The sequence below is a fragment of the Solanum lycopersicum genome, chromosome 2, assembly GCF_036512215.1.
Source record: "Solanum lycopersicum chromosome 2, SLM_r2.1".
Lineage (NCBI taxonomy): Eukaryota > Viridiplantae > Streptophyta > Magnoliopsida > Solanales > Solanaceae > Solanum > Solanum lycopersicum.
In genome coordinates this window covers 67,116,082-67,132,069 of record NC_090801.1, presented here as the reverse complement: position 1 = coordinate 67,132,069, position 15,988 = coordinate 67,116,082, and the positions used below count along the sequence as shown (strand labels likewise).

The window sequence follows — 15,988 nt, the reverse complement described above, 5'->3', positions numbered from 1 at the left end:
TATTAGCTTACCGAATATCAATTTAATGAGATTTTATTGTACCATTATTTCTATATTTGTCTTATCAAGGGTTAACAATATTTGAATTAGTTACATTGCTGCATGTGACTCGATTATTATATCATTAAAATGTTTTGACAAAATGAATGAATTTCAAGTTAAATATTGGATTAACATATCTAACTGCTAGTCAATTCAAACTAATCCCAAAATGAAATAGATTTCTTTAAAAGAAATGGGGAAAAAAGGAAATTGAATTAGTATATTCTCGAAAGAGAAATGAGGAAAAAAAGGAAATTGATTGAAATTATTTCGATAAATTTCCCAAAGAGAAACGGTAAAAGTGGACAATCCTGCACCTGCAAATTATTTGCTCATTTCAGGAAGCACAAACTTCTTGCACCATAACAATTTTTCGCGAGGTTTCAGATGTGAAATTAGATCTTAGGTCTAACACACATTCTAAAAGTTAGCTTAAAGAGAGGAGGATTAATCAAGTTTTATAAAGAGATCATATATCTTATTAACCATCAATGTGAAACTCTTTTTCATTCTTCAATGCCCCACCTTAGGCCCTGGGCTGGACATTTGGAGCCCAACATTGGTGAAAACGTGTAGTCTTAAAAGATTTAGTGAGTTATAAGAAGAGAGTGTGAGTTCGCATTTCTATATTTCATGTATTGAACGATGTGTTGTATATGTGTACATAACTCAAACAATAGCTAGATCTAAGATTCTCAGAGTTTCATTGAATCCCATTAATATGTGCGGTTTTTTTCAATATAAAGATTGAAATATCTGAGGATTATTAAAACAGTTATCTAACTTCTTATCTTATAAATTTCCTCAACCTGCCCACTAATGTAAATATCAAAATTCAATGGATTTTTTAAAATATTTATTTTTAATCCTTTTTAGGAGCTCCCATTATTTTTATTTTCTTAATTATTCAAATTTATAAACTTATCATTGAAAGTGAAGAATGTTTACTGACTGAATAACTTCTTCTTGTATCAAAATTCACTTGATTACAACTACTCTACACATATTTTCTGTTAGTTATTTTCACTGTTCATCAAGTATTTCGAGCAACTCAATAAAAAAAATTTATTCTCGATTTGATCATCTATTCAATTATTTTCCTAATACCATTATTTCTACATTTGCCTTATCAAGCGTTAACAACATTTGAATTATAACTTTGCATGTGACTTGATTATTATATAATTGGGTTAAGACACAAGTATTTCAGACTAGGATCGAAATTTCAGAGACACATCGAAATTTAATTAAGATTCTATTACTTCCAATTCATTTTTTTCATATTTTTGTGGCACCTTCTGTACTAATGTGACACCTTCAACCACCCATGCTAGTTGTGTTTGTACACATTCGCATGCCATGTGTGTAAATATTTTTTTACTTACAAATTATTTTTTTAAAAAAAATAATTTTTAAAAAGAAAATCTTAATTATTTTTATCTTGTATTTAAACTAAGTTAATACACATTTTTTTTTACCTTAAATTGAAACTATTGTTTTTACTTGCATTCATTATTTTTCTCTTTTATTCTTCTATTGAGTTTATTTTCTTCATCTTTCGTTTTGATTTAATTTCAAATGTCTTGTATTTAAAATAAGTTAATTTTGAACGGATATCAAATAAGTGAAGAAAATCATAAAACATTAAAATATTAAAACATTAAAATTAAAAGGAAACTATAAAAATTATTTTTTACAAAATACAGATAATTTATTAAAAATAATTAAAAGTGAAAAGATAATTAATTAGTTGAAAATTACGGTGAAAAGAAATTTTAAAAAATATTTTACAAAGAAAGAAATAAATTAATTATATATATATATATATATATATATATAAGTTTTGTTATTAATAAATATTTGTACTAACTAATTATGAAGATACCAATAAAAAAATGACATGTGTCCAATTTGTGTCCACATCACTTGTCTTTCAAGAGAGTGTACACACTTTTGATTACATTTCAGTTTGTGTGGTATTTATTTCATTTTGAATATATTTAGAGAGCAATAGAATTCTAGTCAAATTTACGTATGGGATAGTTAAGCATTATCCCTATATAATTTTTAAGTGGTCAACAAATAAATAAATTTTGATTAAAACATTCCATAGTTATTCATGAAAATAAATCTAATTTCAAGTCAATTCAAACTAGTAAAAAAAAAAAGGAAACTGATTTACTAGATTTCTCAAGCAGAAATGGAAAAAAAGGAAATTGATTTTAGTAGTATATTTCCGAAAGAGAGAGGGGAAAAAAGGAATTCTATTGAAATCATTCAATAGATTTACCAAAAGAGAAATAGTGAGAGTGTATATAAATGTCCGCTCTTGACATTACCATTCAACTTAGTTAGTAAAATAAATATTTTCCCTTGGTTATTCTCAAGTGCGCAGGTCTAAAAAGTGATAGTTCAAATTCAGCCTCTGCAAGTCCCAGGTGTGATGGCCGGAGACAGATTGATGCCGATTTTTCCCTGCGGAACAGCGGCGGAGTCACCGTACGCAGCAGCAAAAACGTCGGTGTGGTGGGATATAGAAAATTGTCAGGTACCTAGGGGATGTGATGCCCATGTAATCGCTCAGAATATAAACGCGGCATTGAAGAAAATGAACTATCATGGACAAGTCACCATTTACGCCTATGGTGACACCAACGGCATTCCTTTGTCCATTCAAAGAGCCCTTTCTACTACAGGAATCCGTCTCAATCACGTCCCAGCCGGTATATATAGGAACAATCAGTCTTTTAAATTGAGTGGTATATGTAGGACTAATATAACTTAATTTTGTTTGATGAATTACAGTGACTAAGGATGCGAGTGATAAGATGATATTGGCGGATATGCTATTATGGGCTGTGGACAATCCTGCACCTGCCAATTATTTGCTCATTTCAGGAGATGGAGATTTCTCCAATGCCATTCATCAGTTGCGGATGAGGAAATATAATATTCTTCTAGCACAACCTGTGTATGCTTCTCCTGCACTTGCTGCTGCTGCCACAAATGTATGGCAACGGACAACCCTCGCTGCTGGAAGATCTCCACCAGAATTTGCTTTTAGTACCAAAACATTACGTCCAATTTCTAAACCTATATCAGCGAACCAACCTGATTTTTCCGATGCCCATGCCAATACCAATACCAATGCTACTGCTTCCGCGACCCAAAGTTTATCCAATCCAAAAACTAAAGCTATTGACATACCTAAGAACTTGGATCAACTGACTATGACCAGCATGTCAGGTACGCCAACTAAAGTTGAAGAAACTAGTAGCAGCTATAGCCCACACGCACCATCTGTTGCACCAGTGCTGTTTGTACCACATCTCTTTTTCACAAAGTCTGATGATTCTGAGAACCTCAACAGTTAATTCATAGAATATGAATCTGCTCAGCGTACTCAATCCCAACCTCCTCTTGTTCCCCACTTGATCAACGACTTGAAGGGTTGGATCAAAACTCACTTTCTGTGGCAATCAATTAGTATATATCACTCTTCCAGAAATTAATAAGGATAAGGATACCAAAACAGGTACCTTGTTGAGAGATCTCGTTTAGTATTTTATATGGATCAGATATCTTGGAGTTACGGCTTTTAAAAGAAGCTTAAGATTATGTAAGACAGTAGTACATTCTGTGCCAACTTGATGACGGCATATATAGGAGTGAGATCTTCAAGAATGTTTGGGGGAACTTGTATCTATCCCTGCAACGTCAAAAAAAAATAATATATAATTCGTCTTTTGGCCAGAACATGATCAACTCTCCATGGACTTCTCTGTTAATTTGCTCACATTATTGTTAATTAGTATGTGCACCAACTAATGTTTAAGTAACTGTCAGATATATATATCTATATGTGAATTGTGCCACGCTGAAATGTGTCATACCATGAAAAAATAGATGAAGGGTGAAAAGTATTGGATTAGACGCAAAACTCTCGAGTTCTGTGTTTTTGTGTTTTTAAAAGTTGTATCTTCAGTTTGAAAATCGAGACAAAATATTTAAAAAGAAACAAATTGTTTCATAATGGATTTGAAAGTTAATAAGTGAATTATTCATATACCACGTTTGGCAATGTTTTAACTACTATGTATAGAACTCATCACAAGAAGTACAGTTTTTGGTTAGAATTACCAACTTCAATTCCACACAATTAATGAAGTCTCATCCAGGTGCTTTCGTTCTGTTTCTTGGGGTTACTTATGATTACATATTTCAACTTGCAGCTTTATTTTTTTCAGTTCTCCCCAAAAGGAAGAAGGGATAAGACAGGAGCTAATCAACAGTTATTAACATAATTGAGCTTGAATGGTTGCTTAATTATGCATCTAGATCTCCACGAGAACTTGCTTTTGCTACTAACACATTATTGTCAAACATCTATACTTACTCCAATTTCTGCAACGTATATCAGCGAACCTACCTGCTTTTTCCAATGCCCATGCAAATACCAATATCAACACTCGTGCTTCCGGGACCAAAGCTTATCTAATCCTGGATGCTATTTTGATACTAAAACTGAAGCTATTTACGTACCTAACAACTCAAATCAACTGAAATATGACTGGCATTAAAGAAACTAGTAACACCTATTGCCCACACTCACCAATTTAGTTTACATCACATGATTTTTCGCAAAAGTCTGATAGTTCAGACAACCACAACAGTAAATTCATTGAACGCAAGCCTACTCGGTGTAGAGATAACTTCGTGAAATTGGACTCTCACCACAACAATATGCAACCTCCGCTTCAAGCTGATTTTTCTACGCATCATCCTCCTGAGCAGCTCAAGCATATTAATTAGTGGCCTAGATCAAAAATTAAACGGAGCATTAAACTTGAATTGTTAATTACTTTTATATAATTGATTTCTTCTAGTTTTCAATTGATAATGTAATCATTCTTATTTTAAATTATTTTTCATAAGGTATAATACGTCAAATATGTCAAATTTTTCTAATAATTCTTCATTTTCATGAAAAGTTATTTTTTCTACAAATAGTATTCATTATTTGTTAAAAAAATTATTTATTATTATTAAAGATGAGGCCCCTTAAATTTGGGGGCCTAAGACACATGTCTTTTTTTAACACCATTGAGCCACCCCTGAATTCATCCTAATGCTGGCACGGGTAATTTATCTATAGCCCCATTAACTTGTATTACGCACCTAATGTTAAATTCACATAATAGTTGTGGTTTGCAACAAATTCAAAACATATGGAAAGTAAATCAATCGCACAAATAAAATCTGAATAAATATGAATATTTTATTAATAATAGTTCTTTTAAGATTTATCTGTTAGTAGCTTATTTCTTGAACTAGGATAATTTAGATTTAACGTCTATATAATTATTCTATCAATTTCCGAAATATTCGCACTGTCTTTTAGGGGAATTTAGTACACTTTATATAAGCATAAATATTTAGAATTGAATAAGCTCCGAGAATTCTAATTAAAATGAACACACTTTCTAGAGTCTCAATTTCAATTGACCCACAAAATTTCAATTTGTGCACTTGAGCAAAACTAGATATTAAAGTTAGTACAAGTTGATTTTGAGCTTATTATGTTGGTAGATCTAAGAGGATTTGGAATTGTGAAAATCCATTTTGGTAACAATCCTAACCAGTGTTTTCAAAAATGTTTTGGGATGAGTCTCGGGACGGGACATATAAAAAACGCTCTGGGGCGTAAGTTAAAACGTATGTTCATAAGGCGTAAATTCTAAAATTTAAAGCGTAAGCCCTGAACATAAAAACGTAAGTCCTGGGAATAAAGACGTACGCCCGACCTTTTTCAATTTTTTTTGTTTTAAATCATATTTTTACTATTGTTGTAATGATATTTCTCAAATCATAAGTATAATACTTTATTCTTTATTATTGATTATTAATACTTATCTCAAATAAAAATCATAAATTATTGAAAGTTTTACTTTTGCTATTTTCTTAATAATAAAACTATAAAATTAAATATACATGAGAATCATAAATCATTGAAAGTTTTACTTTTGTTTTTTATTAGTAATAAAATTATAAAATTAAATATACATGAGACTACGCCCTGTAAATTAATGGGACTTCTCTCCTCGCACTGTGTAAAACGTCTTGCCTCACTTCACACCTTATGTTTAAAACACTGATTCTAACTAGTATTAGGATTAGAGGTGGCTTACTTTCCTATCTCGAAATTCACTTGATTACACATGACTCTACACAAGTTTTTCTATAAATTTTCATTGTTCATTAAGTCTTCCGAGCAACTCAATAAGATTTCTTTGTTAACAAATACTTCAATTTGATTATCTGTTTGGTCATTTTCTTGATCCATTATTTTTACGTCCATCTTATACGGGATTAACAATATTTGAATTATTTAAATTGCATGTGACATAATTTAAAAACAAATTCTAAGCTAAATATTCAACAATTAATTGTGAAAACATAAATTTAATTGCAAGTTAGTTCAAACTTATCCTAAGGAGGACAAAGAAAAAGAAACAAATTTAATAGATTTTCCCGTAGAGAAATGGTGAAAAATGGAAATAGATTTAATAGAATTTTCCAAAGAGAAATTAAATAAGAAAGAAAATTAATAGTGCTTTGTTTTTGTAAAGTGTTTCAATAAGTTAAAAAGCGCGGAGTCCGAGAAAGTTCAAATTGTGCAAGTGCCAAGTGCCAAGTGATATACTGAAAAGTTTTTTGTTGTTACAAATCAGGTTAATGGCAGCAGAGTGAGAGAGAACCCTCGCGGCGTTATAGTCGATGGCCGGAGACAAATTGAAGGCGGGTCTTCCTGGCGGAAAAGCGGCGGAACCGCAGTACCAGGCGGCGAAAACATCGGTGTGGTGGGATATAGAGAATTGTCAGGTGCCCAGGGGATGCGACGCTCATGCAATTGCTCAGAATATAAACGCTGCATTGATGAAGATGAACTATAATGGACCAGTCGCTATTTCCGCCTATGGAGACACAAATCGTATTCCCTCGTACATTCAACGAGCCCTTTCTAGTACTGGAATCAGTCTCAATCACGTCCCGGCCGGTACACTAGCAAACCTTCTTCTATTTCCTTTTAACGTTTTAATCTTGTTTTTCATTGTTCAAAATAATTTTCTCAGAGTATAGAGAGGATTTTCAAAGGTTTCTCCCCCCTCCTCTAAGAAATTTAATGGCTGGCCCTAACAGCTTAATCTTGTTTTTCTTTGAAACCTTTGTTGAAAGTGATTTTCTTGAGCAATGGGGGTTTATTAGAAATTTAGTAGCTAGCCTAACAGCTTAATCTTGCTTGGGATTGGTAATTGGTAATTGTTGATGACATTTTCATTATTCGAATTTGAAACAGTTCATCCCATAAGAGTTCTTGGTTTCCAAAATAAATGAATATCAACTTCTAATTCCTTCTTCATATAGTTTTTATGTTTTAGGTTTTGGAAGATATAATATTCATGAACCTATTAATAACTCTTACTTAATGGAAACTTTTATCTTTTACTAATTAAATTCATGCATTTAATTTGTTTGATTTACAGGGGCTAAGGATGCTAGTGATAAGAAAATATTGGTGGATATGCTATTTTGGGCAGTGGACAATCCTGCACCTGCCAATTATTTGCTCATTTCAGGAGACAGGGATTTCTCCAATGCCATTCATCAGTTACGGATGAGGAGATATAATATTCTTCTAGCACAGCCTTTTAAGGCTTCTCCTGCTCTTGCTGCTGCTGCCACAAATGTGTGGCAATGGATAAGCCTTGCTGCTGGAGAATCTCCACGAGAACTTACTTTTGGTACTAACACATTACATCAAGAATCTATACCGACTCCAGTTTATGAACCTATATCAGCAAACCAACCTGCATATTCTAATGCCAATACCAATATCAATACCAACGCCAATAATGCCAATGCCAACTCCAACTCCAACGCCAAAGCCAAATCCAAAGCCAATGCCAATGCCAATGCCAACGCCAATATCAATACCAATATCAATACCAGTGCCAACGCCAATATCAATACCAATAGCAATGCCAATGCCAATGCCAATGCCAATACCAATACCACAACCAATGCTAATGCTAATACTAAAACTAAAGTTATTTACGTACCAAAGAACTCAAATCAACTGACTATGACCGGTAGGTCAAGTATGCCAGCTAGAATTGAAGAAACTAGTAGCAGCTATCGCCCACACGCACCAGCTGTTGCACCAGTGCAGTTTGCACCACATATATTTTTCGCAAAGTCTGATAGTTCAGAGAACCATAACAGTAAATTCATAGAAAACAAGCCTGCTCAGCGTACTCAATCTCAGCCTCCTCTTGTTCGAGATAACTTTGTGAAGAAATTCAACTTCCGCCAGAAGAATTTGCAACCTTCGCTTCAACGACCTGAAGGTTCTGCTGATTTTTCTACACTATTTGTACATCATCCTAATCCTGGCATGCATAATTTGTCTGATAGACCCATAAACTTGTATTACACTCCTAATTTGGATTGACAAAATTGGGAAGTATTGTGACCGAAGCTGAAGTTCACTAAGTCATATAATTTTCTTGTGACACTAATGGTGGTAGTTGTATTGCAGGTAGGGGTGATTTATGTGGTTCTATGAACAAGGGTGATGTATGTCCTGAGTTTTCCTTCCTTCCATCCTCATCGGGTGCTTCTAAATCTGTCTCTGGTAATTCAAATTTGGAACTCCAGCTGCCTGAACTCATTCAAGGTCTTATAGGGGTCATCCTTCTTTCGTTGGACAGTTTGAAGCTCGAGAAGATTGTGCCTACCAAAGAAAACATCGGTTATTGTCTACGTTATGGTAACCCTAAATATCGTCATATTGATGTCACAGTAGCATTAAATGCTGCACTAGAGCAACAGATGATAGTAAAGTTAAAACAAGCTGATATTGAACTATATGTTGGTAGAAATGAGAGGATTTGGAAATGTGAGAATCCACTTGGTGGCAATCCTAACCAATATCACAATGCAACTTGGAACGTGATTGAGAAATTTCTTTGTTCAACTGTTGGACGTTCAGCAATAGCAGCATCTGAATGCAGGTAAACAATTTGTGCTGCATGTTTTTTAATTATATTCTGTTTTTTTTCCTCATGTTCTGTCTGCCTTCCAGGTATGAAGCTGCTTTGATTCTTAGAAATGCATGCCTTAAAGACCTTACATTGGGTGAAGTACTTCAAATCCTGAATATGATTATCACTCTGAAGCGTTGGATTAAAACTCGCTCTGATTGGCATCAGATTACTATTACTCTTCCAGAAACTAATAATGACAATGATACCAGAACATGCATCTAGCCGACAGATCTCTTTTGGTATTTTAGCATGTCATAGCCGTGACATGTTTTCAGAAATGGATTTGATATCTTGGGAGTTACAGATTTTAAAAGAAGCTCAATTTTGTATAAGATGGTATGTTCAGTGCTTACTTGATGACGGCATAGGAGCGAGATCTTTTTTACTTTTGTGGACCTCTTTCCAAGACACTTGCAGCTGATATAAGTGTGCAGCTAAAGGGATGTGATTGTTATCATGCTTCTATCAACCTTGCTATGCTGATGGATCTCGTAATCTTACATTTACAGCAGCATCGTTTCTGCTATCTTCACTTTCTTTATCTTAAAATTTCCTTTTCGCTGGAAATTTTGTTTGCATCAGCAAGTCTACTACTGCTTTCACATTACTTGGATTTGGGGCATCCAGGAATATGCAGATTGTATTTTGGTTACCTTGGTGAGTTGAGAACTGGCCAGAAGCACAAAGGTTTTGGGTTGCAGGTTGACAGGAATATTTTGTAGTCACTGTTCTTCTAGCCAGAATATAAATAATGAAAAGTGGTTTAGAACAGATCCAGTAACCTTGTTTTTTAAGCTTTATCAAATGGAATATGTAGATTTACTTCACCAGCGTTTTTGATAACGTTGTCCTTTTGCCTATTCTTTTTGTTTCTTGGAACTTATGACTGTAAATCACTTCTGCAGATAAGATTATATGTAGCTTTAATTGGCAGGCACTTGCATTTGTTTTCATATCATGCCCTCCTCTTTCTCTATTTCTGTCTCATTTTTTTACTTGTTAGTAGTTTGTTGGGGGTGATCATGTCTGTTGGATGATATCTGTTTTCAGCTATCATCCTGCATAAACTACTGGGTTAAGATGTTTCTGTAAGTTATTTGTACTAAACTTATTTGAGGACTATTTTCGTTAATGTTATTCACCCGTGTAATATATGTAACACCGTATGCCCTCTCATGCATTTCACATGGCAAAAGAAAATTTACAATTTATGATGAAGACATGCGTTCTAACTTCTAGGAGTCGTCCTTGATCAAAAAGACCAAATGAATTAGTATTTCTTGTGTACATACATACAATGGACAAGGATGAAGCCTATGTTAACAACATCGAGGCCAGCAAGAGAAACAAGAAAACCAACTAGTCGCTCCCAGTTTTGGCAGTGACTCTGCTTGTTTTGACTCTGATTTCGTGTATGACTCTGATTGTTGCGGTGATTGTGGCTGCATTTGTGGTTCTGAATCTGGTTCATACTTGGGTTGTGGTTGTGGTTGTGGCTGTGGATGTGGATGTGGCTGTGGCTGATGCTGATGCTGAGGCTGAGGTTGAGGTCTCTCCATTTTCGCAGAGGGAGCTTTGAGTGAGCCAGTTTTCCCAGCATCGTTTAGTAGTCTGCAACAAACCAAAAGCGATTATAAACAATCCAAGTGTAATCATGCATGGAACAAACTAGCAGCACAACAGACTTCACCCGAGAAAAACAAGAAGAAGATAGATACTAACTAAAACTACTAGCTTGTGTTATTTGATATTTTGCTTCTCTCATCGACACTCCATTCACAAAACGAGGAATGTTAACCCTTATACCTTGTAAACGCATGAATGATCAAGCAAGTAAACGCATGGATCATGAAAGAGATTAACTTGTGCATACAACATATCCAGTGTAATCCCACGAGTGGAAAAGCAAACCAGAACAAAAAGAAAGGGAAAACATAGTGCATTGTATATGGTAGTTGTGAAAAGGAGATCTTACAATGGAAAAGCAAAGGAGCTGCTGCTGTTTCCACTCTCATTGGAGAGGCGGGGCGAGGAAGCATAACTTGCCTCAAACTGAGAAACTGCTTTACCATCTGACTTGTTGAGCGTTGAGGCAGAATGTAGTAATTCATCTGACTTGTTGAGCGCTGAGGGAGAATGTTGAACTTCATCGACATTAGATGTCTTGTTTACTTTGATGTTATTTTCATGATTCTCCGATTCAATGATCTTTTCTTGCATACGAGGACTCTCCATTTTAGTTTCACTCTTTACCTCTTTATCTTTAGCCATTTCGACAAGAGGAGGAAGGTTAGGAGGCAAGTTTTTCTTGTCATTGGATTTAACATCAGGTGCATTATTATACGGAGAATTACTCCATTCCTCTGGTTTTAAAAGTTCTCCAGATCGATACATCATGTTGAATTGATCTCTTGAGAAGCTGTTGTTTCCCATATGAATACTAAACAATGATTCATTTGAAGCAGTACTCCATTCCATACCACTGCTATTAGGCTTGCTTGAAAATATAGACGAGGGAATCCGATTAGGATCATAACCTGGAGGATGACCCATGTTATTATTATGCGTTGGAGGTGACTTCATCGGTCCAGGGTTGGCTACATTCCATTCAGGATTCTGAGGGAAAAAATCAGGAAATTGTGGAGGTTCTTCACCACGCGGAGATGCACTTATCATACTCCATTGTGGTGTCTGATTAGGAACATGATCAGGAGAAGATAAAGAAGCATCCGCGTCTCCAAGAGGATCCTTTCGACTGTTACTTAGCTCTAGTGATGACGACTCAGATGAAGTAGGAGACGAAAGAGGTGATGAAGAAGGAGATAAACCGGATGTTTTCACTTTCATAAGTGGCTTGGTATCGTCATGTTTCTTCTCAGGTTGCTGCATTGAAGGCTTATTATCACCACTACTCCAGTTCTCCATTTCCATTTTGATTTTCTTCTTCAATCAACACAAATTTTCCGCGCTTAATGTTGTTCGAGTAAATAATTCTCCTGCAGAACAAGAACAAATCAACAAAATGCATAATAAAACCACAATCGCCTTGATATTAAAACAGAAACTTTGAATCATCATCAAAAAAGAGTCAATTTTCACATTCGGCGAAAAAAATGACAAAAAGCTTACACATTTTTATATTATCATACCAAACACAATTATATAGCATCGATTCATGACCAATTTAATCGTCCTTGTTATTCGGACTCGTTAAACAATCCTCTTTAACAAGCTAGTTGAAGTCGATTATATGATTTCGGGTATACATTCTGCTCTAATTGAACCTGTTTTATTCCAATAACCCAAAAAGGAAAAAAAAGAAAAGGCTTCAGTTCATTTTAGAGATTCCGGTTTAATCAGAATTTCGCGTTTTAATTAGAAAGAACAAAACAGAAGATTATGAATTAAACACAATTGAATTTACCTAAATTTAATCGAATTCCACCGATCATAAAAGCCAAATCTTGATTACTAGCTGTATCTTGTTTTTGCTAATGATAATCCAAAGATGTTTAAAAAATTAATAATAATAATAATAATAAGATACAGCTACTTACCCCTCAAGATTATGGGGGTAAGAGAGAGAATAATTCCACGAATTCAATTTTTTTTAATTTACTTGAGAGGATGATTAAGTTGAATAGGAAAATTCAAAATGAGAAAAGATTTAGGGCTCAGAAAAAAAGTATTAAAAAACAAAGGGAAAAAAAATGTAAAAGAATAGCGGTTTAAGGGTTTTATTTTAGGTAAATCATTGCCACAGAAAGGAAGGCTAAGCGGCCATATCGGTGATGTCTAATCAGTTTTCCCGTTAAACCAACCATTGGCGCCATTTCTATCTACTCCAAAGATATTCCCCCAATTGGGCCGGGTATGAATAATTGGGCCAATTGCTCATGTATAACCCAAATTTTCCTAGGCCCTATTGGTCATAAAAAAGGGAAAATTATATATAATAGCAAACTAATAACCTAAAATAAATGAAATAGCTAGGGTTTGATTTAAAAGTGCTCCATAGCAAACATTAGCTAAAATTTGTCAGCGTCTCGCTCCCAAAAATCTCGCTCGCCACTCTCCATTCTCGCTCGCCTCTCTCGCTTTATACACAGAAGTGTATAATACTGTTTCTGTTTTGTATAAAGCGAGAGAAAATTGTATATACACATGCAAAAATGTATATCTTTGTATTATACACTTAATTATACAATTTACAAACATTTTACTTCAAATATTGCAGAGAAAAAGGTCAACGAATTATACAATTGTGAATTATACAATTGCAGTGAAATACAATTTTCTCTAGCTTTATACAACAGAAGTGTATATATTGTGTTTCTGTTTTTGTATAAAGCGAGAAAAACATATATCTTCTTGCTATACACTTATAATTATGCAATATACATACATTTTAATTCGATTCAACTGTATGCAAAGCAAGTTATACAATTGCAGCGAAATAGACCAGCGAATTATACAATTTAGGCCAGCGAATTATACAATTGTTTATGTATAGCGAATTATGCAGTTTTATGTTTGCTATGGAGCACAATTATGAAACTTTGCTACAGCATACAAATATGAATTTTTTGTTTGCTATATGTGAAAGCTGTCCCATATAAAATTAAGTAACTTTCACATATAGCAAACATAAAAATCATATTTGTATGCTATAGTTATACTTTGTATAATTGCACTCTATAGCAAACATAAATATAATGTACAAAAAACAAGTTGTATAATTCGCTATACATATACAAAGAAACCAGTTGTATAATTCGCTATACATATACAAAAGAAAGCAGTTGTATACAAAAGATCAATTGTATAATTTGTATGTGTATAAAATGAGAAAGAGAGAAAGATAAAAGAAAATTGGGTAGGGAAATATTTGTATTGTATAATTATAAGTGTATATGACGAAGATATATGTATTTCCATGTTTATATACAATTTTCTCTCGCTTAATACAAACAGAAATGCAATTTATATATTTCGTTTCTGTTTGTACAAGTGAGAGAGACGAGGATGGCGAGCGAGATTTGGGAGAGGGAGAAAAGAGAACGAAAATATTTGTATATATATAATGTTCTCTCGATTTATACAAACACAAAAACATTTTATACATTTCTGTTTGTATAAAAGCGAGAGAGGCAAGCGATAGAGGGAGAGTGGTGAGCGAGAGTCTGAGGGAGAGAAACGACTGACAAACAGTTTGCTACAGGGCATAACTAAATCAAAGTATTGTTATAATATTTAATTTGAATTATTAATTTGTCATTATACACAATTTTCCCTATGAAATTGTCTTTTGTCCTTCAAATAAGTTGGTCTCTAATTTTTCTCCTTAAGAATTGTATTGTATAAATTTTTTAGATTTTGCGCGGACATAAACTTAACAGATTTTATGATATGAAAATATAAATTTAGGCCGAGTGAAAGAAGTTATGACAATCTTTAAGATGTGACATATTATGTGTAATATACATTTGTGACTACAACAATAAAATTTAGTCTGTTTAAGTTTTATAAGTATGTTTTTGTCATAAGTCTATTGGTTATTTGTCATAAGTTTCTTATTATAAGTATGTTTTTCTTTTTTTAAAAGAATAGAAAATTCTCATAATTGGTTTATCCGTGATAGGAAAATGTTTAGAACTTTATAATAGAGATTCATTTCTTCAAACATAGTAATTTCACAATGTAGATTTGGGGGTTTGAGAGTCTTGGTTAGGGGAAGAATTTATTTTGTTATCACTTTTGTGTATTTCGAGTAAATTAGTATGTTTTGTAATCACATCTTCTCTGTGTACTCAGTAAGGTACGCCACCCGCCCTAATTCTAATGATAGATAGAAAGGGTGGGAGAGGGGATGAGGTACAGTCAAGGTACAAAAACAAAAATTACGTGACATACATACGTTAAACGGTAGGCCCATTACGAACAATCATTAAGGTGGTCTCCAATCTCGCTTGTACACTGATTAATCGAACCAGATTAAATTTTTATGTCTTTTCATGTATTTTTCTCGTATGTCTTTCTTCCTCGTATTTTTTCGTGATTTGCTTTGATTACTTTCACATTCCACCTAATTATTTCGATCCTAAGAGAGTGGTTGTTTTCTCCAATAAACTTTGTGATTGCAGAATGATTTATAAAAGTGAAATCTACATGAAAACAAGTTCTACATGATCCCTACAAGACTTGGTAGGTCAAGTCTGGTGAACGATATAGAAATAACAATACTGTTACCCCTTTTCTACATGAATGAATGTAAAAATAAGCATAAACCCCCAATAATAGTAGTCACAATAAATCAACAATTCAAAGTGACTCCTGAAGCTGTAAACCTTGTCGATTTTTGGAGGGTGGCAACAATGTGCTCGACTTTCTACTTCTACCAATCAAAAGCCTCTTCGAAACTGGAGACATCATTTGATCAGTTGGACTTGTGTACCTGTACAAAAAAAACAATTTCTTTTTTACTCATTTTGAATTTATAACTCTATGAATTGTGCATATATAGTGTTAAAAACAGAGGAGAAAAAAAAAAGTAAATTACTGTACCTCTCAGGATATTTAAATGGTTTGGGGACTTTAAGTCGATCAGGGGTGTTGATTGGAGAATTGGGAAGAACAATCATTGGTCGATTCAATGGCGGTGTTTTTGGTTCTTCAGCAACAACAATCTTTTCAGCTAATTCATTCATCGGAGCTTTTGATGCAACTGTTTCCTCATTAATGGCAGATTTTGGTAATTCCGCAATTCCCTCCATTGATGAAACTATTATTTGTAATAGCAGAGAAGAGATAGACAGAACAATTGAATTAAGAGAAAGTGA

General features: G+C 33.8%; 4 protein-coding genes across 7 annotated transcripts; 2 read left to right on the top strand and 2 right to left on the bottom strand.

The window, feature by feature from the left end:
- Window positions 1–2,415: 2,415 nt before the first annotated feature.
- LOC101263375 (uncharacterized) lies at window positions 2,416–3,830 on the top strand. The gene is made up of 2 exons (XM_019212098.3): window positions 2,416–2,765; window positions 2,848–3,830. The coding sequence occupies exons 1-2, from the start codon at window positions 2,486–2,488 to the stop codon at window positions 3,414–3,416; spliced, it is 849 nt and encodes a 282-aa protein (XP_019067643.2). The 5' UTR covers window positions 2,416–2,485; the 3' UTR covers window positions 3,417–3,830.
- Window positions 3,831–6,663: 2,833 nt separating this feature from the next.
- On the top strand, window positions 6,664–10,102 carry LOC101259999 (uncharacterized). 2 transcript variants are annotated; one of them, XR_739712.4, is made up of 5 exons: window positions 6,664–7,099; window positions 7,587–8,450; window positions 8,642–8,872; window positions 8,982–9,116; window positions 9,188–10,102. XR_739712.4 is itself a non-coding variant. In XM_004232114.5 (4 exons), exons 1-4 carry the CDS (start codon window positions 6,820–6,822, stop codon window positions 9,369–9,371), a joined length of 1,803 nt encoding a protein of 600 aa, XP_004232162.1. In that variant the 5' UTR covers window positions 6,665–6,819; the 3' UTR covers window positions 9,372–10,102. The 2 variants fall into 2 exon arrangements, 1 of the variants encoding a protein (XP_004232162.1); XM_004232114.5 differs by having other exon boundaries at window positions 6,665–7,099; window positions 8,642–9,116.
- Window positions 10,103–10,299: 197 nt separating this feature from the next.
- On the bottom strand, window positions 10,300–12,894 carry LOC101263669 (uncharacterized). Of its 3 annotated transcripts, none has more exons than XM_019212459.3 (4): window positions 12,574–12,894; window positions 12,279–12,433; window positions 11,125–12,145; window positions 10,300–10,760 (listed from the first exon to the last, which is right to left on the bottom strand). In XM_019212459.3, the coding sequence occupies exons 3-4, from the start codon at window positions 12,078–12,080 to the stop codon at window positions 10,469–10,471; spliced, it is 1,248 nt and encodes a 415-aa protein (XP_019068004.1). In that variant the 5' UTR covers window positions 12,081–12,145; window positions 12,279–12,433; window positions 12,574–12,894; the 3' UTR covers window positions 10,300–10,468. The 3 variants fall into 3 exon arrangements, with proteins under 3 accessions (XP_019068004.1, XP_019068003.1, XP_004233664.1); XM_019212458.3 differs by having other exon boundaries at window positions 12,299–12,433; window positions 12,574–12,863; XM_004233616.5 differs by lacking the exon at window positions 12,279–12,433 and having other exon boundaries at window positions 12,574–12,864.
- A 2,370-nt stretch (window positions 12,895–15,264) lies between these two features.
- LOC101260290 (uncharacterized) lies at window positions 15,265–15,988 on the bottom strand. Its single transcript, XM_004232115.5, has 2 exons — window positions 15,714–15,988; window positions 15,265–15,603 (listed from the first exon to the last, which is right to left on the bottom strand). The coding sequence occupies exons 1-2, from the start codon at window positions 15,920–15,922 to the stop codon at window positions 15,471–15,473; spliced, it is 342 nt and encodes a 113-aa protein (XP_004232163.1). The 5' UTR covers window positions 15,923–15,988; the 3' UTR covers window positions 15,265–15,470.

Excerpts from the sequence above, each read along its gene's own strand:
- LOC101259999 (XM_004232114.5), top strand. The coding sequence starts at position 6,820 with ATGGCCGGAGACAAATTGAAGGCGGGTCTTCCTGGCGGAAAAGCGGCG. Across the intron at positions 7,100-7,586 it reads TCTCAATCACGTCCCGGCCG|GGGCTAAGGATGCTAGTGAT; the intron begins GTACACTAGCAA and ends TTTGATTTACAG. Across the intron at positions 8,451-8,641 it reads TTCGCTTCAACGACCTGAAG|GTAGGGGTGATTTATGTGGT; the intron begins GTTCTGCTGATT and ends GTTGTATTGCAG.
- LOC101263669 (XM_019212459.3), bottom strand. The coding sequence starts at position 12,080 with ATGGAAATGGAGAACTGGAGTAGTGGTGATAATAAGCCTTCAATGCAG. Across the intron at positions 10,761-11,124 it reads AGCTCCTTTGCTTTTCCATT|ACTACTAAACGATGCTGGGA; the intron begins GTAAGATCTCCT and ends GGTTTGTTGCAG.
- LOC101260290 (XM_004232115.5), bottom strand. The coding sequence starts at position 15,922 with ATGGAGGGAATTGCGGAATTACCAAAATCTGCCATTAATGAGGAAACA. Across the intron at positions 15,604-15,713 it reads CCATTTAAATATCCTGAGAG|GTACACAAGTCCAACTGATC; the intron begins GTACAGTAATTT and ends TTTTTTGTACAG.
- LOC101263375 (XM_019212098.3), top strand. The coding sequence starts at position 2,486 with ATGGCCGGAGACAGATTGATGCCGATTTTTCCCTGCGGAACAGCGGCG. Across the intron at positions 2,766-2,847 it reads TCTCAATCACGTCCCAGCCG|TGACTAAGGATGCGAGTGAT; the intron begins GTATATATAGGA and ends GATGAATTACAG.